The sequence below is a fragment of the Schistocerca cancellata genome, chromosome 7, assembly GCF_023864275.1.
Source record: "Schistocerca cancellata isolate TAMUIC-IGC-003103 chromosome 7, iqSchCanc2.1, whole genome shotgun sequence".
In the NCBI taxonomy this organism is placed as follows: domain Eukaryota; kingdom Metazoa; phylum Arthropoda; class Insecta; order Orthoptera; family Acrididae; genus Schistocerca; species Schistocerca cancellata.
This window is the reverse complement of record NC_064632.1, coordinates 15972806-15998446: the sequence shown is the minus strand read 5'-3', so window position 1 is coordinate 15998446 and position 25641 is coordinate 15972806. Positions and strand designations below refer to the sequence as shown.

Below are 25641 nucleotides of genomic sequence, written 5' to 3'. Positions count from 1 at the left end.
AAAGTCCTAAGAAAATTTGTCCAGGAATGCATTGTTGCAACGGTAAATGGCACTGACTAATGACAGTTCCTCTGGACATGTGCCATGTGTTTTGCAGGCTGTGTGACTGATGTACCATACTGTAAGCAGCAGAATGGTCCAGTATTCATGTTAAGAACAAGCCGAGATGGTGGCTGTGCATGGCCAAGCAGTTGGAAACAGTCGATAGGCAGCATGGCAGTACCAAAACAAGAACCAACCACATCATACAATATTTGAAACCCTTTTCAGGCATTTGCATGACCATGGGTCCTTTCAGACAGAAGAATGTGCAGGGAGGCTATGGACTGAATGTACACCATATTTGGAGGACCAGGTTCTACAGGGTATTGGGGCAGCCTGTGTGTACATCAGATTTGGAGGTCCAGGTTCAACAGGATATTGGGACGAACTCTAATGCAAGCTCCAGGCAAGTGGCCTGCCAACATAGATTAAGCTAAAATATCATGTGTATCCTGCATCATTACTGCTACCATGCCTATTACCTGCCATTAGTGTAAGGTTTATCAGTAGCAGATAGCCCTCTACAGGAAGGATTTTGTTTATGGTTTTTGCACCAGGCAATCACAATTATGGGACTTCTGTCATCAGTCCTATTTACAGACGAAAGTTTTCTGAAAGTGACATTATCAATCTGTATAGTTGTCATCTGAGGCATCTACCATGGCAAAAATGCATTTCTGGACACACGTTCATTTTCCAGTCAGGAATCTGTCCATGCAGTTTGTTGGTTTTATTAATGTTCATCCCATATAGTTGCTGAATATCTGTTACTATATCTGTTACTAATAGTTTTATATTTACCTGATTAAAAAATAATATGTACCTACATCTGAGACCTTTGTAGAGTTTATTTACCTGTCATGTAACTATAATGAACACTGCTTCTTGCCTAGCAGCTAAAAGAACTGTTCACTCCAGAATCTAGATATTCAGATTAAATTAGATGTACTTCTTGTTCCATAGGTCCATAGTGAGGAGACCCTCAATGTTGAAGAAAATGTCACAAAATAAGAATGATCAGTAGAAATTATGGTTAATTAGGTGTGTTTTTAATTTAATTTGAACTTGTAAGAGTTCCCAACTTCTTGTTTATGTCGGACACAAGCTTTTTGAATATCTTCCAGTCAGAGTACAGAATTACACACTGAGCACTAGACAAGGTGGCAAAGTCCACATTAAAATTATTTTTAATCTTATATTGTGGCGATGTGAATCGCAGTTCAGCTGAAACTGGTTAAGAAGCAAACGTGTTACGAAATGAGTGAAAAAGGGTCAAAAGATTTCTGCAAGATATACAGTTATCTACTTTACAAAATATTTTTACTGTGCCATTCTGCTGAATAAACATTTTCATTATGTTAGGTGCACTGCTCCAGGAGATAATTCCATAAGACGACATGAAGCGAAAAGACGCGGTGTAACCCAACACTTTTATCTTAAGGTTGTAAAGGGACACCCCCTTCGAACATTACCTTTATTCAACAGAAGTAATCATTACCAAAAATATTTTCAAAACTTATATAGGTGAATATTATCTCAGCTGTTTTCCTAAAGGAATTTCATATGATTTTGTACATGATGTATTATGTCAGGCTAAAATGTATAAAAAGAAATTATTTTATTACTTTATTACAATAGATATGTAGTAACTCTGTATGTAAAGTTAAAATTACTTTTCTTTTAGAAACGTTTGAACTTACAAGATATCTGGCATACTTATAATTCCTATTATTAATTGCACAATTTAATGCTAATTATTAAATTTATTTCTGGGCTCATTTATAAAATAATGATATAACTTAGTAAAGATTCTTATTTTGTCAAGAAAGTTTGTAAACTCTTTGGAATATTGTTAGCACCAAAGAATGAAGTAGTAGTGAGCATGTCTCTGATGTGATCAGACGTGTTTTTATGTTTGGCAATAACAATGTAATTTTTAATAATGAAGTGGAAATTGTAAAGACAGTATGATATCGAAAAAATGTGACAAAAGATAAAATTCAAGAGAAAAAAAAGGCAAATCTTTAATAGTTATCATGTCATTTGGAACCTACAAAGTCAAAAAATTTAAGCGTCAAGAATCAACCCCTAGATGTGACAAACTGGAGCCAAGTAAAAGAAAAGATGATAATTAAAAAAGTTATTTGTAAATCTTACTTCTCTCGAAGCTTATTAAAAGAGTTAGTTGTTTTGAAGAGTGATAATCAACAGGTGATGTGAGGGAGGGTATGATTACAAGGTCAACACAAAGACAGGTGCTTCTAAGGGCATAAATTGCTAAACTAAGGATCTTTATTAATTTCAGCTGTCATCTGAGCTGTGGCTTCTAAGGCTGAGTTTGGATCCTTAATTAATATGATTGGGTCATCATCAAACATTCCAGTTTCTGAATCGCATTTAAAAGTTAATGGAAGAGGTACAAGAATTGGCCCAGTGCTGACCCTTGTGACACTCCACATGCTGCAAAAAACTGCAGCAGAGCTGATGTATGACGTGATTGTTTTCACAGGTGGCCCTGCATCTGATGTGATACAAAAAACCTGTGATGGGACTGGAGTAGGGTGTGCTGGGTGTGTTTATTGGCAGGTCTTACATAAGGATATGTCCAATGTAGTAAACAGTTGGGAGTGAATATGGCACAAGGATAAACCAGGATATTGCATAGATTGGGTGGACACCTGGGAGGGGTGGGAAGAAGTTTGGGTAGGCTGTTTTTCATTTCTGAGCGTGATGAAAAACATTTCAAGACCTGGTGAGGGTTATGGTTTTGTTCTAGTCCTAGATGGTATTGGGTGATGAGCAGAGTGCTCCTTTACAGCTGCTTCTTGAGGGTAGCATGAGAATTTGGGTTGTGTGAGGATATGGCATCGGAAACCTGTGAACTAGGTTCAGGGGCTAGTGCCTGTCTGTGAAGGCACGGGTGAGAACGTCATCACTCTGGGGAAGAGTATTCTCGTCATTGCAGACGCGCAGTCATCCTGGGTGGTCAGACTACATGGGAGTGTGGAAGGGATCACAGGTATCAAAGCACAGCTACTGTTGATACACAGAGGATCTGATATGGGCAGAGGTATGGACGGAGGCATCAAAGGTGGAGGTCAATATCTAGCAAGGTGGTATGTTGGACTAAGGAGGAACAAGTGAAGTGAATTAGAGAGAATGTGTTGACACAGTGGAGGAATGAGGATGCTGTCTCTTAGCCCTGGGCCAGAAAATGAAGATATCATCGATGAACCTCAAGCTGATAAGAGGTTTGCAATTTTGTGTGACTAAGAACATTTCCTCCAGATGGCCCATAAACAGGTTAGCACAGGAGAGCCCAAGCGGGTGTCAGTGACCAAACTGAGGACTTATTTGCATATAGCAAGTTTAAAAAAGTGTCACATTCTACAGAACGTAGCATTGGTCAAAACTACAAGAAAAGTTCCTATAAATGTATTTCAGGAAACTGAAACCTTTTGAGATATGGGCTGTTTTGCTAGTAACAAGTAATGTGTAGTATTCGGTAGTGTAGGCCATCCTACAGTTGTAATTCAATGCATATGTCTGAATGGTTGTAATTTGCAGGAGACTGATAGTGGCATTGATCTATTGCAGGAGACTGATGGTGGCACTTATCTATGACAATATTTAAAGACACTGGTGCATGCTCAGACAATCGACAATCTGCAGACGTTACAGGAGTGTGTGACCAATGCATAGGATGCAAAGTGAATGGAGCTAGGTGGATCTGGAAGTGTGTGATTCACTGTGAAGATGGGGTGCAGGATGTGTCAGGATGCTTGGTTAACCAACAAATGCAGCACTGTCGAGTTCTATGTAAAACACAGATGGGAATGGGAGGACAGACTGACCTGTAACTCAACAGGTACTGATTTCCAGACACATAAACACAGGGACTTTTGTTCTTCTTTTGACCAATACTACACCTTGTAGGAATATGTTAACTTTAAGTGCCCTGTGACGATGTAATTAATACTGTAATGAAACGATAGATCGCTACTTACCATAATGATGACACGTTAAGTTGCGGACAGGCACAATTAAAAGAAACTTATACATTAGCTTTCAGTCATGGCCTTCATCAGAAAGAGAAACACACACCATTCATTCACACAAGCAAGCACAACTCACATATGCACGACTGTCAACTCCAGCAGCTCGGACCCAGAATGACGTGTGTTTCTCTTTCTTTTTCTGATAAAGACTGTGACAAAAAGGTAACGAGTAAGCGTCTTTTAACTGTGCCCATCTGCAATTGAACGTGTTATCTTTACACTAAGCAGCAATCTATCTTTTCCTTAAATTGTTCATATTCGAACCTGGAGTTTCCACTGTTTGAGATTCTAATTAGTTAGATATACAAGAATGCGGTCTTACATGGAAATAAGATGTGAACAATAAACAGAACCGAGAGGAAAAGAATAGAAGCATTTGAAATATGGTGTTACAGAAGGATGCTGAAGATTGAAATATGGTGTTACAGAAGGATGCTGAAGATTAGTTGGATAGACTGAATGATTAATGAGGAAGTACTGAATCAAACAGGGAAAAAGATATTTATGACAGAGATTGACTAAAAGAAGAATTGATAGGACATAAACAGAGGCATTAACAAATAGTTAATTTTGTAATGGAGGGAAGTGTGTAGAAGTAGCAAATTGTACACTGGGACCATGCACTGAATAGAAGAAGCAAGTTCAAATGGATTTAGGTTTTAGTAGTTATACAGAGATGATGAGATTTGCATAGGGCAGACTAGCATGGAAAGTTGTATTAAACCAGTATTCAAACTATGACAACAAAACCTACAACAACTACACAGTACCTGCACAATGTGTTGAAAATTTTCCATTGCTTTTTTGGTGGCATCTATTACAGTACCCATCAACATTCCACATCTCATAGAAGTTGTGTTAAAAGTTGCTACTTCAGGGGAACTGAACAGATCATATACTTTTGTAATGCTGTTTAGAACACTGTCATCATTTGTAAAGAGGACAACTTCTTTTAAGGCATCCAAAAGTTCTTCAAGTGGCTGCAAATGAAAAATTTTTTGTTTGGAAAAACTGAAAATATTGCATATTCATTTGCATAACAATCTTACACACACACACACACACACACACACACACACACACACACACACCAGATTTACTGTTGAGCCTTTAACGGACTTACTTAACAGGTTAATGCATTAATAGTACATGGGAAGTGAATTTTCAATACTTTTCAGTGTAAACTTAATATTCAGACTACCATCAGGACTGTCCTGCCTCATACAGCTAACTCTCCTGCCACTGAGAATATTGAAAGCACTGCATGTAAGTATATGGTGCAACAACCCACAATCCATTCTTTCAGTGTGGATGCACACCAAGCCTGATTTCTTGCTCGAATACGAAATGTCGAATGAGGGGTTTGTGGGTAGGTGACACTATGTTAGTAGTGTGTAACAGGATAAGAATTTGGGTCAGATAGGAAGCATGCACGGATAACTGAGGCTGTTTAGGCAACTCCTTGTTCGGCACATATTTTCACCTGATACCATCAATTCATTTCAATGATCAAACGTGACCAATGTCATCGAAACCCTTTGAACAGTATTTGATGTGTGCCCACTGGATCAAAAAATATATCCTTTCTTTCCATCATGTCCAAAGGAGCAAACACCACATATACTGGACATCCCTCCTAAGAGCTGTCAGGCAATTTTTCTCTGAGGTTTCACCAGATATTCACAATTTCGTTTTTGCAGTGTGTAGTTGGAGTCAGAGCAAACAAATACTGTTCATTTGTATTTCATACAACATTTAATAGTCAAAAGAAACTGTCAGCTTGTTTTCCCTTAGAAACTAAATTATTTTTAAAGCAGAATTTTACGTCCCCATTCTATACAACTGTCCCAGATTAGTCTGGTGTGGCATTTGTTTTATTGATACATATTTACTCACAGTGAAACCCGAAGTATAACCAGTACTCCAGCAGTGCTACTGTATGGCGGTAGCCATCAGTATGGACCAGGGCGGTGCTATTGCTACTGGAGTACTGGTTATTATAATACATTTATGCAGTCATGTCAATAAATGATAGATGAAAATCAGCAATGTTGTCTGTTCTGAATAGTTGGGCACCTATGCCTTTCTGTCTCTTGAGTTGAGATTTGCTTGGAGTTAGTATGCAGTGTGTTACAACAGCAGAACTATGTTTGCCAAAATTATTGTATTTTGTGAAAAGTTATAAGACAGAGTGAAGACTAAACAGAGAACAGATGTACATTTTATTTAATCAGAGTGCATACCTGACATCTTAAATGCATCAAAAACCTGAATTTAATTAAATTCCAGTGAAACAAGATTTTATTTTAAATCCTCCTGACCATGACGAAAGAAACACAGCTAACTAACATCCTGCTACTATTTTCATCAGCATTTGTAAAATGCTGTTTTATCCATTTTGAAGCAACATAAAACTTAAATTCTGCATCATCTAATTGTCACGCCATCCTGTAGATAATCAAACAATGGAAAGTCCAGGGTGGAATAACATCATTACAAAAAGGATTAACTTTTGGACAAAAAAAAAAAAAAAAAAAAAAATCCTTCTTCAGAAGCAGAAAACACACACACACACACACACACACACACACACACACACACACACAGCTGCTGCCTACAGTCACTTGGGCCCCTTTTCATACTGCTTTTATTCCATCTTGTAGCATAATGTTATAAAGCCCAGGCTGATGCTGCATCATGTGTGGGTGAGGGTGTGCATGCTCCTTTGTAGCTACTTAATGGTGGTGGTCACAGCATTCTGCACTCATGCTCACTTCTCCACAATGTCTCTCTTCCTATGTTCCATCTTGACTTGTTAATCCACTACCACATGTAATGTTAGTGACAGCAAGCTCACTGGTGCCATATTCCTATCCTGTGTGCTTCCAGCTACCCATCCATCCAACTCTTCCTCCCACCCTCTGCCTCCTTTCTCCTCTTCTTTACTCCACCCTACTATATACCTCACCCAATGTGAGAAGCAGTGCTGGCATGCATAGTCAGCAAGGACATTGCAGCCACGAATGCGTTGTGATGGTGGTGGTAGCACTGTAGAGGGAAATGCTGAGTGCTGGAGGGGAAGTGCCATTCCAAACTGTAGCCTATCTTCACATTTTTTATAAATATTAAGCATGGTCCCTCCAGGCCTACACTTGCATTGTGATGATGCCAAAAGATCTCTCACCTCTACATTGTTTAGTATCTAAAAAGATTCCTGCAAAACTGCAGTTATTTATATCGCCTGGCTTTTCAACCTTTTTTAACTTTTAGAGAAGTGTCATGAGCGGCAAATTTAGAGTAAAACCTAAACATTTCACTAGCTGCCATTTTAATATTTTCTTCTGTTGCCGAAAAACAGCAGAGTTTACATGGTGCAACTGCGAGAGAATTCTGAAACAGTGCTTCTTATGTGAGGAACTGAGGAAAAGTAAGGTCAATATCTTGTGAAAAAGCAAATCCTCAGTACAAAACGAATGTGTAATTTCTTCACTTATGTTGTTCCAAAACCCATAGCATTTCTTGTTTCACCAGCTATTGATGACCTTCACAATTCTTTCACTGAAAAAGTCCGCAGTTAATGGGGTATCATGGTAGGTAAAGAAGTTTTGCATAATAACCATAAGGCAAATACTCTCCTCTTTGCGTGTCTGCCAAAATCTCATTTTGATATTTCAAACCGTTTATGAAATATGAGGAATGTTGCGGGTATTTCCCTCCAGCTTTACGGCTGGCATGGCGTAATTGCAAATGAGTGTGCTATGTCAGATCAATGTTCTTGAGACTGGAGACAGAGACCTCCGACCAAGTCTAAAGAAAAATTCAATACGTTACCAAATGAAACTTTTTACCAAACAGATTTGGTAAAATTGTTTAAGAAAGACTGCAGGGCATGTGCCTGAATTCTGTCATAACTGACTGGCCAAAAAATGGCAGACAGTGTCAGGCTTCCCTTCTGAACAAACGAATGAACTCACCCAGTGCTTTGGATGAAACCTGGTCACTTCACATCAACTGTGGTATCCTGCATGGACTCTAGTAGTCGTCTCTCTCTCTCTCTCTCTCTCTCTCTCTCTCTCTCTCTCTCTCTCTCTCTCTCTCCCCCCCTCCCTCTGTGTGTGTGTGTGTGTGTGTGTGTGTGTGTGTGTGTGAGTGTGTGTGTGTGTGTGTTATTAAGTAGAAGACTCATCTGTTTAGGTACCCATCAATGACCGAATCCCTCAATTGTATAATGAGTTGCTACCACTGATCCTTACGCAATTTATAAACAGCTAGGACTTATTGTCTTCAGACATTGATCTCATCTCAAGCTAGCTTTCAAGATTCTGCAGGCTCATCATAAGATTGTGACATACCAATCACTCACAACTGCCAACATAATACTCTATTTAAATCTAAGTCTCAATATTCAATATCATTCACAGCAGTCAATACAAATAACTCAGTTTCCTTCATACTTATAGCAGACTACCTTCTGGTTAATGTTGTATCCATATACATCAGTCTGCATATATAATGGTATTTTGAGACAATCTATCAAGATGATTTCCTCTTTCATATTTTGTTTTATAATCTCAGGGAGATAATCCATAAATACTTCAGTTATTGCCTTCCTCTCTTCCTCTTTCATTTTAGATTTTGATCTCTCAATAGTCATAACAGTCTGCTGGAATGTTTTCTTTCCCTGCAAGTAACACATAAATGGTTACAAATAAGCACTGTACAATGGGAAAGAACTGAATTATAAAACTAGAAAAGAAAAGCCCAAATAAAAAGAAACTTAAAAAATAAACATCTAAAAAGTGTTATTCAGGAGGCAACATGATAAGAAAGAAAGAAGTAATACTGTAAAGCTCATGTATTTCTTGTATCTCACTAAAACAAGAAATTGATGCAACAGAAATATATACATTATTATTATTGTTTACTTTTGCCCTAATGGTCCAGATCCAGTCATTATAGCTTGATAAAGTGAAGCATTTGCAACATGTGGCTAAACAAGTGCTGTATCATTGTAACAGGTACAGAGGTGAATGAGTGTGCCAGGACTTAACCCAGTTCACTACTACCAGTGTCATGTCATCACAATGCGCCTGTGCATGCTCCAGTATATTAATGTTCACAGAGTGAAGTCCCAGAATCATTTAATGAATTTGCTTTGCTAAGTATATTATTTTAAGAAAATAGAAGTGGTGCTAAATAATGAAGCTACAAAGCTAAAAATTGTTCAGAATCTGCAAATGTATGTTACAATAAAAAGTTACAGGTCTCAAATTGATCAGTGCAATATTTTGGTGAAATTCAGCATTCAATATTTTGGTGAAATTCAGCATTTCTACAAAGATTTGAAGACACTAAATATTAGATTCAGAAAGATGAAAATTCATACGTGGCCTTAGTTTCATTCAAAAACATTACCTATGTGACCCCATTAAGCTACCTCTATTAAAGTTGTTTACTATCATTTGTAATTGCTTCAGAAAGTTATAATTACAGCACTCGATTACATTCAGAAAATAATACATCTGTACTTAGTTTCAAGACTTTATTGTAGAGGAACCTTAAAGAGCCAGGCGTCATGTTTTAATGTTGGTTCCGTAATAAAAATTCTAGCCGGCAAAGTTTAAAAGCAGTCGAGCTAAAACTTTTTCAGTAACGAAAGCAACCTTAATTATATTCATATAAAAATTAAGAAGAATGTAAATTTTTGAACAACAGAGGTATTAATTAACGTGTGTCCAAGAAAAGTGCCATTTAGATACTGCTACAAGTGCCTAGGGCAGTTGATAGCAGATGTTCCATTTGGCAGTCCACTGTGCCCATATATAAATACGGCCAAAAAGGTAGTAAGAAGAGACACTTTGCACTGAGATATCAATCTGTCTGCATCAGTCAAACACCTGCACATGCTGTGCCTCACATGACATCAGAGCTCATCACCTACTAAAAGCATTTTCATCAAAAATAGGAGTGAATTCACTAGGACTATACACCGTCCCATATTGCTTAGATTTCACAGAAGTAACTATTTGTGCGTTGCCTGTAATGTTGACAAAACCGTGTGGCAAGTGGTGAGATCATTTTCCACTCTTGAGGTGAGAAATTAACTTTGGTGATTAGAAGTTAGGCTGATAGATCATTTTACTTGGAGCTTTCCGTACAGGTCGTCTCTGAAATGTTAATAGTGCTGTTTCCGACAGGGATGTCATCATCATCATCAGTATTATTATTATTTCCTCTTTCCTTTCTCAGTGGACCTTCATCAAGCGTGACTTCCTTCTAACTGTTATTATTATTATTATTATTATTATTATTTCTTTCCTTTCTCAGACGTTATGTCTGGTTAAAAATGGAAAGTGACGCGGACCTTGATCAAGCGTGACTTCCTTTTAACTGTACAGTATATGTTACATTGCATTTAAAAACTTTCGGGTAATTGAACATGTATCAATAATTACAGATTTCTGTAGTTGTATATATACGCTTGGATGTAGCTGCATTGCGTTGATCTACTGGTGGATATTGTGTGGTATGACTCCTGTAGTTGATAGTATAATTGGTATAATGTCAACTTTATCCTGATGCCACATGTCCTTGACTTCCTCAGCCAGTTGGATGTATTTTTCAATTTTTTCTCCTGTTTTCTTCTGTATATTTGTTGTATTGGGTATGGATATTTCGATTAGTTGTGTTAATTTCTTCTTTTTATTGGTGAGTTTGATGTCAGGTTTGTTATGTGGTGTAGTTTTATCTGTTATAATGGTTCTGTTCCTGTATAATTTTTATTCATCATTCTCCAGTACATCTTGTGGTGCATACTTGTATGTGGGAACGTGTTGTTTTATTAGTTTATGTTGTATGGCAAGTTATTGATGTATTATTTTTGCTACATTGTCATGTCTTCTGGTGTTTTCTGTATTTGCTAGAATTTTACATCCACTTGTGATGTGATCTACTGTTTCTATTTGTTGTTTGCAAAGTCTACATTTATCTGTTGTGGTATTGGGATCTTTAATAATATGCTTGCTGCAATATCTGGTGTTTCTTGTTTGATCCTGTATTGCAATCATGAATCCTTCCGTCTCACTGTATATATATTGCCTTTTCTTAGCCATGAGTTGGATGCATCTTGATCGATGTGTGGCTGTGTTAGATGACACGGGTGCTTGCCATGTAGTGTTTTCTTTTTCCAATTTACTTTCTTCGTATCTGTTGATGTTATGCGATCTAAAGGGTTGTAGAAGTGGTTATGAAACTGCAATGGTGTAGCCGATGTATTTATACGAGTGATTGCTTTGTGTATTTTGCTAGTTTCTGCTCATTCTATAAAGAATTTTCTTAAATTGTCTACCTGTCCACAATGTAGGTTTTTTATGTCGATAAATCCCCTTATTCCTTCCTTTCTGCTTAATGTGAATCTTTCTGTTGTTGAATGTATGTGATGTATTGTATATTTGTGGCATTGTGAATGTGTAAGTGTATTGAGTGCTTCTAGGTCTGTGTTACTCCATTTCACTACTCCAAATGAGTAGGTCAATATTGGTATAGCATCAGTATTTATAGCTTTTGTCTTGTTTCTTGCTGTCAATTCTGTTTTCAGTATTTTTGTTAGTCTTTGTCTATATTTTTCTTTTAGTTCTTCTTTAATATTTGTATTATCTATTCCTATTTTTTGTCTGTATCCTAGATATTTATAGGCATCTGTTTTTTCCATCGCTTCTATGCAGTCGCTGTGGTTATCCAATATGTAATCTTCTTGTTTAGTGTGTTTTCCCTTGACTATGCTATTTTTCTTGTATTTGTCTGTTCCAAAAGCCATATTTACACTCCTGGAAATTGAAATAAGAACACCGTGAATTCATTGTCCCAGGAAGTGGAAATTTTATTGACACATTCCTGGGGTCAGATACATCACATGATCACACTGACAGAACCACAGGCACATATACACAGGCAACAGAGCATGCACAATGTCGGCACTAGTACAGTGTATATCCACCTTTCGCAGCAATGCAGGCTGCTATTCTCCCATGGAGACGATCGTAGAGATGCTGGATGTAGTCCTGTGGAACGGCTTGCCATGCCATTTCCACCTGGCGCCTCAGTTGGACCAGCGTTCGTGCTGGACGTGCAGACCGCGTGAGACGACGCTTCATCCAGTCCCAAACATGCTCAATAATGGGGGACAGATCCGGAGATCTTGCTGGCCAGGGTAGTTGACTTACACCTTCTAGAGCACGTTGGGTGGCACGGGATACATGCGGACGTGCATTGTCCTGTTGGAACAGCAAGTTCCCTTGCCGGTCTAGGAATGGTAGAACGATGGGTTCGATGACGGTTTGGATGTACCGTGCACTATTCAGTGTCCCCTCAACGATCACCAGTGGTGTACGGCCAGTGTAGGAGATCGCTCCCCACACCATGATGCCGGGTGTTGGCCCTGTGTACCTCGGTCGTATGCAGTCCTGATTGTGGCGCTCACCTGCACGGCGCCAAACACGCATACGACCATCATTGGCACCAAGGCAGAAGCGACTCTCATCGCTGAAGACGACACGTCTCCATTCGTCCCTCCATTCACGCCTGTCGCGACACCACTGGAGGCGGGCTGCACGATGTTGGGGCGTGAGCGGAAGACGGCCTAACAGTGTGCGGGACCGTAGCCCAGCTTATTGTAGACGGTTGCGAATGGTCCTCGCCGATACCCCAGGAGCAACAGTGTCCCTAATTTGCTGGGAAGTGGCGGTGCGGTCCCCTACGGCACTGCGTAGGATCCTACGGTCTTGGCGTGCATCCGTGCGTCGCTGCGGTCCGGTCCCAGGTCGACGGGCACGTGCACCTTCCGCCGACCACTGGCGACAACATCGATGTACTGTGGAGACCTCACGCCCCACGTGGTGAGCAATTCAGCGGTAAGTCCACCCAGCCTCCCGCATGCCCACTATACGCCCTCGCTCAAAGTCCGTCAACTGCACATACGGTTCACGTCCACACTGTCGCGGCATGCTACCAGTGTTAAAGACTGCGATGGAGCTCCGTATGCCACGGCAAACTGGCTGACACTGACGGCGGCGGTGCACAAATGCTGCGCAGCTAGCGCCATTCGACGGCCAACACCGCGGTTCCTGGTGTGTCCGCTGTGCCGTGCGTGTGATCATTGCTTGTACAGCCCTCTCGCAGTGTCCAGAGCAAGTATGGTGGGTTTGACACACCGGTGTCAATGTGTTCTTTTTTCCATTTCCAGGAGTGTATATCATTGCTGAATATTTCTGTTATCTTTAGTAATCGGTTGAGTTGTTGATTTGTTGCTGCCAGTAGTTTTAGATCATCCATGTATAGCAAATGTGTGATGATGTGTTGGTATGTTCCAGTAATATTGTATCCATAATTTGTATTATTTAGCATGTTGGATAGTGGGTTCAAAGCAAGGCAGAACCAGAAAGGACTTAATGAGTCTCCTTGTTATATTCCATGCTTAATCTGTATTGGCTGTGATGTGATACTATTTGAATTTGTTTGGATATTAAGTGTGGTTTTCCAATTTTTCATTACTATGTTCAGGAACTGTAACAATTTAGGATCTACTTTGTATATTTTCAATATTTGTAGTAACCATGAGTGGGGTACACTATCAAAAACTTTTTGGTAATCAATGTATGCGTAGTGTAATGACCTTTGTTTAGTTTTAGCTTGATATGTCACCTCTTCATCTATTATCAGTTGCTCTTCTTTACATCCTCATGCTCCTTTGCAACAGCCTTTTTGTTCTTCATTTTTAATTTTGTTGTGTGTTGTATGTGTCATTAATTTCTGTGTAATTACTGAAGTTAATATTTTGTATATTGTTGGTAGGCATGTTATGGGGCGATATTTTGCTGGATTTGCTGTATCTGCTTGATCTTTAGGTTTCAGATAAGTTATTCCGTGTGTAAGTGTATCAGGGAATGTGTATGGATCTGCAATGTAACTGTTAAATAATTTATGGTTATAATAGAAGGAAACATTCCACGAAGGAAAAATATACCTAAAAACAAAGATGATGTGACTTACCAAATGAAAGTGGTGGCAGGTCGACAGACACACAAACGAACACAAACATACACACAAAATTCAAGCTTTCGCAACGAACTGTTGCCTCATCAGGAAAGAGGGAAGGAGAGGGAAAGACGAAAGGATGTGGGTTTTAAGGGAGAGGATAAGGAGTCATTCCAGTCCCGGGAGCGGAAAGACTTACCTTAGGGGGAAAAAAGGACGGGTATACACTCGCACACACACACATATCCATCCACACATATACAGACACAAGCAGACATATTTAAAGACTGCTTGTGTCTGTATATGTGTGGATGGATATGTGTGTGTGTGTGCGCGAGTGTATACCCGTCCTTTTTTCCCCCTAAGGTAAGTCTTTCCGCTCCCGGGACTGGAATGACTCCTTATCCTCTCCCTTAAAACCCACATCCTTTCGTCTTTCCCTCTCCTTCCCTCTTTCCTGATGAGGCAACAGTTTGTTGCGAAAGCTTGAATTTTGTGTGTATGTTTGTGTTCGTTTGTGTGTCTGTGCACCTGCCACCACTTTCATTTGGTAAGTCACATCATCTTTGTTTTTAGGTATGTTAAATAATTTAGTTAGATGTGAATGTGTTGAAGTGAACTTCTTTAGCCAGAAATTTGCTATTTTATCTTTTCCAGGGGCTTTCCAACTGTGCGTAGAATTAATTGCTCGGGTGACTTCATGTTGCAAAATTATCACTTCGGGCATTTGTGGTATCATCTTGTATGCGTCTGTTTCTGCTTATATCCACCGTGCATGCCTGTTATGTTGTACCGGGTTTGACCATATGTTGCTCCAGAAGTGTTCCATGTCTGTTATGTTTGGTGGGTTGTCTATTTTAATGTGTGTGTTATCTATTGTCTGATAAAATTTCTTTCGGTTTGTGTTGAATGTTTGGTTTTGTTTCCTTCTATTTTCACTGCTTTTGTATCTTCTAAGTCGTTTGGCCAATGCTTGTAATTTCTGCTACTTTTCATCTGATTGCTCTATTGCTTCTTGTTGTGAGATTTTACCTAACCTTTTTCGTTTTTTGTCTGAAATTTCATTTCTTATAAATTGTGTTAGCTGTCTGATGTCTTTTCTCAGTTTTTCTATTCTGATCTGTAGCCTGTGTTGCCATACTGGTTTTGTGGGTTTCTTGTGTGTGTTGGTTTGTTCTGATCTCTGCCTAGTGTGTATATTTAGTGTAGTGTGTATATTTAGTGTAGTGAGTGCTCCTATATAAATCAGTAGTTGTAACTCTTCCATAGTTGTGTTTTCATTTATTTTGTTGTGTATGATTGTGTTGATAGTTGTTGTTGTTGTTTCGACTTGTGGGTTATTTGGTGGTCTATGCAAGAATGGTCTAATGTCTGTATTTGTGTCTTTGTATTCTATATATTTCAGCTGAAATTTTTCTTCTATATCTAACATGTGTGTCACTTCGTGTGCTATTTGTGCTTGTTCTGGTGGCTGTCTTAAGATTTCGTTTTCCTCTGATTGTTTAATTGCTGCATGTTGTTCTTTGTTTGCTCTGGGATGTCTGAGTGCATTAATGTATTTTCTTCTTCTTCTGATTGCACATTATTTTGTTCCAGTATTTGTTGTACTTGTTGTTTGATGTTTTCTAATTCTGACAGGGGTATCCTGTTATTTTTTATTATTACACGGATCTCATCAGCTAGTCGTCGTTCTGTTAAAAATTTTAATTCTGGGAATCTGGTAATAAATTTTGTGTATACTTGTGATCTGTATCCAGTTGTGTTGGTTCCTAAGTTTGTTGCTTGGTAATAACAGAACATGAGGTGTCGGTTAATTTCATCTGACCATCTCACCCTCTGTCTTTGTTTTCCTTCTAGGGTGGTTGCAGGAAGCATATCCTGCAAAACACCTCTATTTGGATTTAAATAATTTTCCGTGTGGCTAGCAGTCTCATTATATTATTATTATTATTATTATTATTATTATTATTATTATTATTATTATTATTATCATCTTGAATATTATTATATTTTGTGGGTGTGAGCTTTTTACAGAATATATTAATCAGTTACAACTCAAAACTTTTATTTATAGTCATAGTTCCTGATCCCAGTGAGTAAATAGCATGTAGGAACATTTTCTTTCAGTGAGTACGAAGTGTAATGTGAACTTTTAGATTGGAAATTATGGTCAGTATGTTCTCCATCGCTTTCTGGCTGACTGCAAAAATAGTTTTCAGATCTTGTAAATGGCAAAGAAAATTAATTTATCTGCTGCCCACCACTATACAATTCCATTTTTTATTTGTGTCCTGAAAATATGATTAACATCATCTATTTTTCTCTGCAAGGCAGCACTGAAAAGTGTCACACTCACAACAACAATTAATTTATCTTAACATTTATCCTTCATTAAATATATGCATATATGTTACACAGATTGTTTTCATTCTTTTCCAACCTGTTCAATGAAGTTCTTGAAATTTTTAAGTATAGCATTTGTTGATTGTGTGGCGAATGTCTACACCACACTGTTTTTAAAACCAATGGTGACATATATACAAAAAAATACTGGAAATGAGATTACTTGACGTCATTCAATTTTGCAATTCCATTAATATTTGCAAAAATTGTAATACCCAGAAAAAACTACCAAAATGACATTACGTACAAGCAAAGCTTGATTAAAACTGCAAAGAAATGACGTACCCACGTGACCAACAGTGTTCTCTGTTTTGTGGCTATCAGTTAAGTTAAAACAAGAAAGCAAGTATCAATATATCATGTCAACAACAAAGTTTGCAAACAGTATAATGAGTTGGGCGAGTTGGTATGAGACACAATGATTGATCTTTAGGAAATGGGTTTGTTACATTGTGATATTCTGACTGATATAGATACTGATGTTATGACAGAGGTCCACGTCTGGACAGAGGAAGAGTTCTGAACAGTAATGACACTGGACCACAAAATGTGAGCACAATAAGAGATGAGCACCACCTTGTTTGGAACAACATTGTGAATGAAGCCACAAAGGCCATTATGATGATGAAACACTGGAGCACTGCTGTGAGTGCAGATAATCTTTGCATCTACTGACTTATCTCAATCGCTTTGGACTGGACTGATGGAACAGGTGCCACATTGTCAGATTCCACTGCTCAGAAAATATAATTGATGCAAGACAATGGGAACATGAACTTTGTCACTGATGTACAGAAAGATTAAATGTAATGTTATAAGATACATTTCATTTCCACTTGCCCTCAATAATGACGGCACATGTGTTGTATGTTTCTGTCATGACCTTTAACTGGCAGTTTGCATTGATCTACATCTACATACATACTCTGCAAGCCATCTTGCGGAGGGTACCCTGTATCACAATTAGCCAAATCTTTTCCTCTTCCACTCACAAATTGAGTGACAGAAAGAAGACTGACTGTACACCTCCACGTAAGTCATAATTTCTATTATCTTGTCTTTGTGGTCCTTACACAAAATGTATGTTGGTAGCAGTACAAACATTCTGCAGTCAGCTTCAAATGCCGGTTCTTTAAATTTTCTCAATAGTGTTCCACGAAATGAATGTCATCTTCCCTCAGAGATTCCCATTTGACTTCCCAGAGCATCTCCATAATACTAGTATTTGCTCAAACGTACTGGTAAGAAATCTAGCATCCTGCCACTGAATTGATTCAATGTATTCCTTTAGTCCGATCTGGCGCAGATCACAAACATGCAAGCAGTACTCAAAAATAGGTCACATTAGCATACTATATGCAATCTCTTTTACCGGTGAACCACACTTTCCCAAAATTCTCCTAATAAATGAAAGTCAACCATTCACCTTCCCTGCCACGATCCTCACATGCTTGTTCCATTTCAAAATCACTTTGCAACATTATGTCCAGCTGTTTAAATGATGTGACCATGTCAAGCAGGACACTGCTAATGCTGTATTTGAAAATTATGGGTTTGTTTTACCAACTCATCTGCATTAATTAACATTTTTCTACATTTATAGCCAGCTGCCATTCATCACACCAACTAGAAAATTGTGTAAGTCATCTTGCGTCCTTCTACAGTCACACGGCAACACTTCTTGTACGCCACAAACAACAAATTGCTGCCCACCCGATCATTTATGTATACAGAAAATAATTGTGCTCCTTTCACTCTTTCCTACGATACTCCTAAAGGTACCCTCATCTCTGATGAACACTTGCCATCGAGGAGAACATGCAGGGTTCTATTACTTCAGAAGTCTTCACGTATCTGGGAAACTATTCCACAGGCTTGAATCTTTTGAGTGATGCTTTCTAAAATCATTCTAACTTGTAAGATTTTAGGTCTAAAGGAAATTTGTTACGTTCAAACTCATAATATATCCAAGAATTCTGCAGAAAACTGATGTTAAGGATATTGATCTGCTATTTTTTGGGTCCATTGTTTTACCCTAATATACAGGAGTCAGCTGCATTTTTTCCCCAGGCTTGAGACTTTGTGCTGGGCGAGAGATTTTGTGGTCAGGGAGGGGAAGGGGTAACAGGGTAGCAGTGGGGGCCAGTATGTTGCATGTGGGACCTTACAGGGACAAGGTGGGGCAGAGTAGCAGTCATGATGTTAAACATTGGGTGGAAGGAGAGGGGTGGAAGAGGGGAGAAGTAAAAAGACTGTGGATGGGTTGGTGCAATAAAAAGCTTTGTGGTGCTGGAGTGGCAACAGAGGAAGGGGACAGGTGGGTGAAGGACACCGATTGACGAAGGTTGAGGCCTGGAGAGTTAAATGAACGTAAGACATATAGCAGGGAGAGTTCCCACTGGCACAATTCAGAAAAGCTGGAGTTGGTAGTAGGAAGGAACCAGATGGCACAGGCTATGAAGCAGTCATTGAAACGAAGAGCATTGTGTTGGGCAGTGTGCTCAGCAACTGGGTAGTCCAGCTGTTTCATGAACACAGTTTGTCAGTAGTCATTCATATGGACAGAAAGCTTGTTGGTTGACATGCCCATGTAAAATGCTGCATAGTGGTTGCAGTGTAGCTTGTAGATCACTGGTTTCACATGTAGCCCTGCCCTTGATGGGATAGGTGATGTTCCTGACTGGACTGGAGTAGCTGGTGGTGGCAAAAAGCCACAGTAATTTTAATCTGCACTCCTCCATAAATTTTCATGGTGATCCCAATAAAACTTGAATATTGATCATATCTATAATAGTTTAGGATTTACCGTTCAAGTGAAATTAACAAGTTTTATAACAAAGACCTGAATGCTAAAATCGAACGCTCTGGTCCATCTCAGCAATCAACATTTCATACAGAAGCACATCACTAAAATGACAAACATTGTAAATATCAACTCTGTAACCTTATTTGTTTAAAAGATATAGTAAATTTAAATTATCAGTATTTTCAGTTAAGCATCAGATCATTATTTCCTCCACGCAAAACACATTGAATGATGACAGCATGCCACCTCATTAAATCATCAGGTAATAGAATATTTGTCGTAAAGTTCAGTGCATAATAGTTACTTTTGTTCTTTATTTATTTATCAGAAAGCACACTGGTGCAAGGCTACTGGCTGTGGCATTCAAAGCTAAGAAGGAAATTGTATTGGTTTTATGTAAATGAATGTAATGTTTATTATTGTTACTTTATTTCAAATATGAAAGTGGTCAAGCTTTGACTATTTAAATATGATAAAATGCAAAATAATGTAGAATAAGCTGTAGCCAATCAGAAGGACGGCTTCAGGAAAAGTAACTGCCCTAGTCAGTTGCGAGACAATGTTCGGCATGCGGGAAAAACACGGCCATAGATGGGCAGTTCTGGTCTAGACACCAAAGGGAGAGTGCCAGTGGAGACGCAGAAGCGGACAGTTGGTAGCAGCCGTGCACCTGGTGTGAACTCTAACATTTCGCGTAGACTTTTAATTCATGATGAGAATGTGTGTGATCAAACTGTGTCAAATGGATATGCGCTTGAGTGTAACAGTAATTCTATTAGTCTGCTTTCTGAATAAAAATTATTCTAACCAAATAGCAACTGTGTGGCCTACATCATGTATGGGTCGTTAATTTAGTTCCTGATATTATTATTACTGTTATTATATGTTATATTAACTTTGTATTTCACAAACTTGCCATCAGCCAAACAATTTCACCAAAGGGTCACAAGTGTCCAATTTAGGGCGTGTAATGCGACACATGCAATTCAACCCCTAGACGAGTTTGAGCCAAGACATTTTGATGAAAGGGAACCGCATGTGCGCCCGAACATTTATGGGATGTTAGCTCGCACCATGGAGGGAACCCATAACCTAAGCAGACACAAACACAGTCACGAATCTTTCTTCCAAAAGCCTTAGTCCTATAGAAGTATAGTCCTTTCCAAAGGCCTTACATTTGCCACATTCTCAAATTTAATCATGGTGGACTTGTTAAAGAGCTTCTCTTCCCCTCCTAGTCCCTACAGTGGAAACACTTTCTTGCCGCCAACCCTATGAATCAGACTCTACTAAAGACCAATTTTGAACCCAGCCTGACACAGCTCACTTCTCAGTCCAACCATTATCCAAACCCACTGTCCCTCAAATCGGTCCCTGTTAACTTTCCCAAATTTCTTAACCTCAGATTTTGTCTCACCATTGTTCCCCAAATCCCTCAACAAGCAAGCTAACCTTACATCCACAGAAAGAACCCCAATCCATCACCTAAAAACTGATCCTGATCTTGTGGTCCAACCTGCTGACAAAAGGCTCCACCACTATCAAATTGAACTACCCAGGATGCCCCATTGTGGTCTATTGCTGTGCTCCCACTGAGAGAATCTCTACTCACATAGACCAACACTGTAAGTCTATTATCCACAACCTATTCTCCTGTATAAAATATACCAACCATTTCCTTCACTGACTTTCCACAGTACCTGTCCCCCCCCCCTCCCCCCCCCCCCCTACACACACACACACACACACACACACACACACACACACAGTGCACTGCTTGTAACTATTGATGCCACTTATTTTTACACTAGCATCCCTAATGCCCATGGCCTTGCTGCTACTGAACAATACCTTTCCAAATGCTCAACAGATTGCAAACCTACAACCTCATTCTTAGTCACCTTGACCAACTATATCCCCAATCACAATTACTATTCCTCTGAAGGCATCATCTACAAACGAATCTGGCAATAAGCACTCACATGGCACATCCCATGCTAACATATTCATGGGCCATCTGGAGGAACCCTTCCAGATAAGCCAGACCTAAACCATTTACCCGGTTCAGATTTACTTATAAATCTTCGTGATCTGGATTGCATGTGACAATACCATACTCGAAGTCCTCCAGAACCTCAACACCTTCTCCCCCATTCACCTCATTGCTGATTTCCACCTCGAAGATAGCTACATCAGTACCTCTGCCCATATCAACCTACTAACCACCAGAAATACCTCCATTTCGACAGTCACCACCCATTCCATATCAGTAAGTCTGCTCCTATCAGCCTAGTGACCTCGAGCAGTCCCTCTGAAAATTAACCAGGAGTCTCACTGAGACCTTAACAGACCGTAATTGCCCTCCCATCCTTGTACAGAAACAAATATCTCCAGTCAACCAATCACCTCCCAAAGAGGAGTATTTCCCTCATGACTCCACCATGGACAGGAGCAACTTAATCACATTCTCCACCAGGGTTTTGACTACCTCTCTTTGTATCCTAAAATGGAGAATGTTCTACCCACTATCCTTCCAACCCCTCTCACAGTGGTATTCTGCTGCCCACTCAACCTAGGCAATATGCTTGTCCATCCCTAATCAACTCCCACTCCCGACCCCTTGCCTCATGACTCACATCCCTGTAATAGACCTAGATGCATGACATGTCCCATACATCCTCCCTTCACCACTTATTCCAGTCCAATCACAAGTATCAGCTATCCCATCGAGGGCAGGGCTACATGTGAAACAAGTCATGTGATCTACAAGCTAAATTGCAACCACTGTGCTGCATTCTGCATGGGCTTGACAACCAATAAGTTGTCTGCCTGCATGAGTGGCCACTGACAAACTGTGGCCTAGAAATAGCTGGACCACCCAGTTGCTGAGCATGATGCCTAACAACGTTCATTTCAATGACTGCTTCACAGGCTGTGTTAACTGGATCTTTCCTATTAATACCAGTTTTTCTGAACTGCACAGGTGGGAACTCTCTCTGCAATATATCCTACATTCCAGTAACCCTCCTGATCTCATACTTCATTAGTCACTGTCTTTCATCCACCTATCCCCTTCATTTTTCCCACTCCAACACTAAACAGCCTTGTACTCCACCAACGGACCTACAGTACTTTTACTTCTCCCTTTTCTGTATCTCCCTCCCATCTGCATTCTGTCTAATACCACAACTGAACTTAGCTGCCCTATCTTCTCCCCACCTCGTCCCTGAATGACCCCACAAAAGCAGCACCTTACCAGCCCCCAACCCTGCCCCGCTATTCCTCCTCCTCCCCACCCCTGCCTCCTCTTTACCTCCACCATACAGACTGCTGCTCCCATCACACTCTGATGCATATGAGTTGTGTGTGTGTGTGTGTGTGTGTGTGTGTGTGTGTGTGTATTGTCTAATTCAGAGGATGGCCTTTTGGCTGAAAATTCACTTGTTTAGCAGTCTTTTTGTTGAGCTTGTCTGTGACTCATCATTTCCACTACATGGTGAGTAGCAGTCTATCCCACTCATAAGATTGTCATTGTTCTTTGTCTGAAGTACTTACATTTTAACCTGGTGTTGAGATCATATATATCACTACATTTACTTCAATTTTCTGCAGACAAAAAGGTAATTAAATTATAGATGTACAAGGAATAGATTCTGAAGTATTTGTGTTGCTGAAAGTTTCATGGTGAATTCCCTAGAGCCTGGTCGACTTAAAATACTCAATGCTCTTTTTTGTAGCAGCAGTAATATGTTAAGCTGCGAGTCTGCAATACAGCCTCATATTACCATCCAGTAGCTGAGATAGGGATAGACTGTCCCATAACATATGGTTACTACGATGTGAGTGAGCACTATTTTGAACGGTTGGCTAAGAAGATAATAGCTGTTTCTTACTTTATTACCCACAACATTAGTAAAATATGTATCGGGGATCTGAATCCAGATGGACACCTAGAAATTTACGTCTATTTGTTTCATCTGCCATTACACGGCTTACATTGTTTGAATGTGAGTGATATGGGTTGGCAGTTGCAAATATTATCACCTGTGACTTATTTACCCGGACATTTACTACCTGATCACGGAAATATGTGCTTAACTAAAACCGACCACCTCTCGTTACTGAAAGTTCCACTTCCTCATATTCTTTGCCGTAGAATAAGACTGAGGCACCATAATGATAATTATTTCTTATGCGTGTGTTGAAGATATGCAGAATGTCATCAATACATATTAGGAGAAACATGCCATAATTCAGTAAGCATAGGATAGATAGATTACATAATGGTATGACAGAAATTTAGGAACCAGGTTTTAAATTGTAAGACATTTCCAGGGGCAGATGTGGACTCTGATTACAATCTATTTGTTATGATATGTAGATTAAAACTGAAGAAACTGCAAAAAGATGGGAATTTAAGGAGATGGGACCTGGATAAACTGACTAAACCAGAGATTGTACAGAGTCTCAGGGAGAGCATAAGGGAACAATTGACAGGAATGGGAGAAAGAAATACAGTAGAAGAAGAATGGGTAGCTCTGAGGGATGAAGTAGTGAAGGCAGCAGAGGATCAAATAGGTAAAAAGACGAGTGCTAGTAGAAACCCTTGGGTAACAGAAGAAACACTGAATTTAATTGATGAAAGGAGAAAATATAAAATGCAGTAAATGAAGCAGGCAAAAAGGAATACAAACGTCTCAAAAACGAGACCGACAGGAAGTGCAAAATGGCTCAGCAGGGATGGCTAGAGGACAAATGTACGGATGTAGAGGGTTATCTCACTAGGGGTAAGATAGATACTGCCTACAGGAAAATTAAAGAGACCTTTGGAGAAAAGAGAACCACTTGTATGAATATCAAGAGCTCAGATAGAAACCCAGTTCTAAGCAAAGAAGGGAAAGCAGAAAGGTTGAGGGAGTATATAGAGGGCCTATACCAGGGCAATGTACTTGAGGACAATATTATGGAAATGGGAGAGGATGTAGATGAAGATGAAATGGGAGATATGATACAGCGTGAAGAGTTTGACAGAGCACTGAAAGACCCGAGTCGAAATAAGGCCCCGGGAGTAGACAACATTCCATTAGAACTACTGACGGCATTGGGAGAGCCAGTCATGACAACACTCTACCACCTGGTGAGCAAGATGTATGAGACAGGCAAAATACCCTCAGACTTCAAGAAGAATATAATAATTCCAATCCCAAAGAAAGCAGGTGTTGACAGATGTGAAAATTACCGAACTTCAGTTTAATAAGTCACAGCTGCAAAATACTAACGCATATTCTCTACAAACGAATGGAAAAACTGGTAGAAGCTGACCTCGGGGAAGATCAGTTTAGATTCTGTGGAAATATTGGAACACGTGAAGCAATACTGACCCTACGACTTATCTTAGAAGCTAGATTAAGGAACAGCAAACCTACGTTTCTAGCATTTGTAGACTTAGAGAAAGCTTTTGACAATGTTGACTGGAATACTCTCTCTCAAATTCTGAAGGTGGCAGGGGTAAAATACAGGGAGCAAAAGGCTATTTACAATTTGTACAGAAACCAGATGGCAGTTATAAGAGTCGAGGGGCATGAAAGGGAAGCAGTGGTTGGGAAGGGAGTGAGACAGGGTTGTAGCCTGTCACCGATGTTATTCAATATGTATATTGAGCAAGCAGTGAAAGAAAAAAAAGAAAAATTCAGAGTAGGTATTAAAATCCGAGGAGAAGAAATAAAAACTTTGAGGTTCGCCGATGACATTGTAATTTTGTCAGAGACAGTAAAGGACTTGGAAGAACAGTTGAACGGAATGGACAGTGTCATGAAAGGAGGGTATCAGATGAGCATCAACAAAAGCAAAACGAGGATAATGGAATGTAGTCGAATTTATTTATTTATTTATTTATTTATTTATTTATTTATTTATTACTTGTCATTAGCCAACATTTGTTGAAATAGACAGTTTTGACATTACATTTGATAGTGAATCTAAAATTGGGAAACTATGTACATTCAGATTACATTACATGAGGATAAAGAGTTATTCTCTACATTATAATTCCATAACATCATAGTTACTCTCTACTACATTCCACTTCCTTGACATCATAGTTACTCTCACTCTCTACTACATTCTAATTCCTTTACATCATAGATACACTTATCAGCTAACAATTTGTGCAGCTGCTTCTTGAAGGCATCTCCTTGTAGGTCTTTCAGTGATTGTGGTAACTTGTTATATAATTTTAATCCTGTTTGCTGAAAGCTACTTTGGACCTTAGATAGCCTAGTAAAGTCTACATTAAGATTG

The 25641-nt window shown here is 39.3% G+C and overlaps 1 protein-coding gene across 1 annotated transcript in view; it reads right to left on the bottom strand.

Annotated features, from left to right (window-relative positions):
- Positions 1-25641, bottom strand: part of LOC126092405 (cohesin subunit SA-2-like) — a 192768-nt gene that overhangs the window by 119594 nt on the left and 47533 nt on the right. The window contains exons 6-7 of the mRNA XM_049907978.1: positions 8569-8781; positions 4871-5080 (exon numbers count right to left, since the gene is read on the bottom strand). Of these exons, the coding sequence (XP_049763935.1) occupies positions 4871-5080; positions 8569-8781 (423 nt within the window). The remainder of the gene's footprint in view (positions 1-4870; positions 5081-8568; positions 8782-25641) is intronic.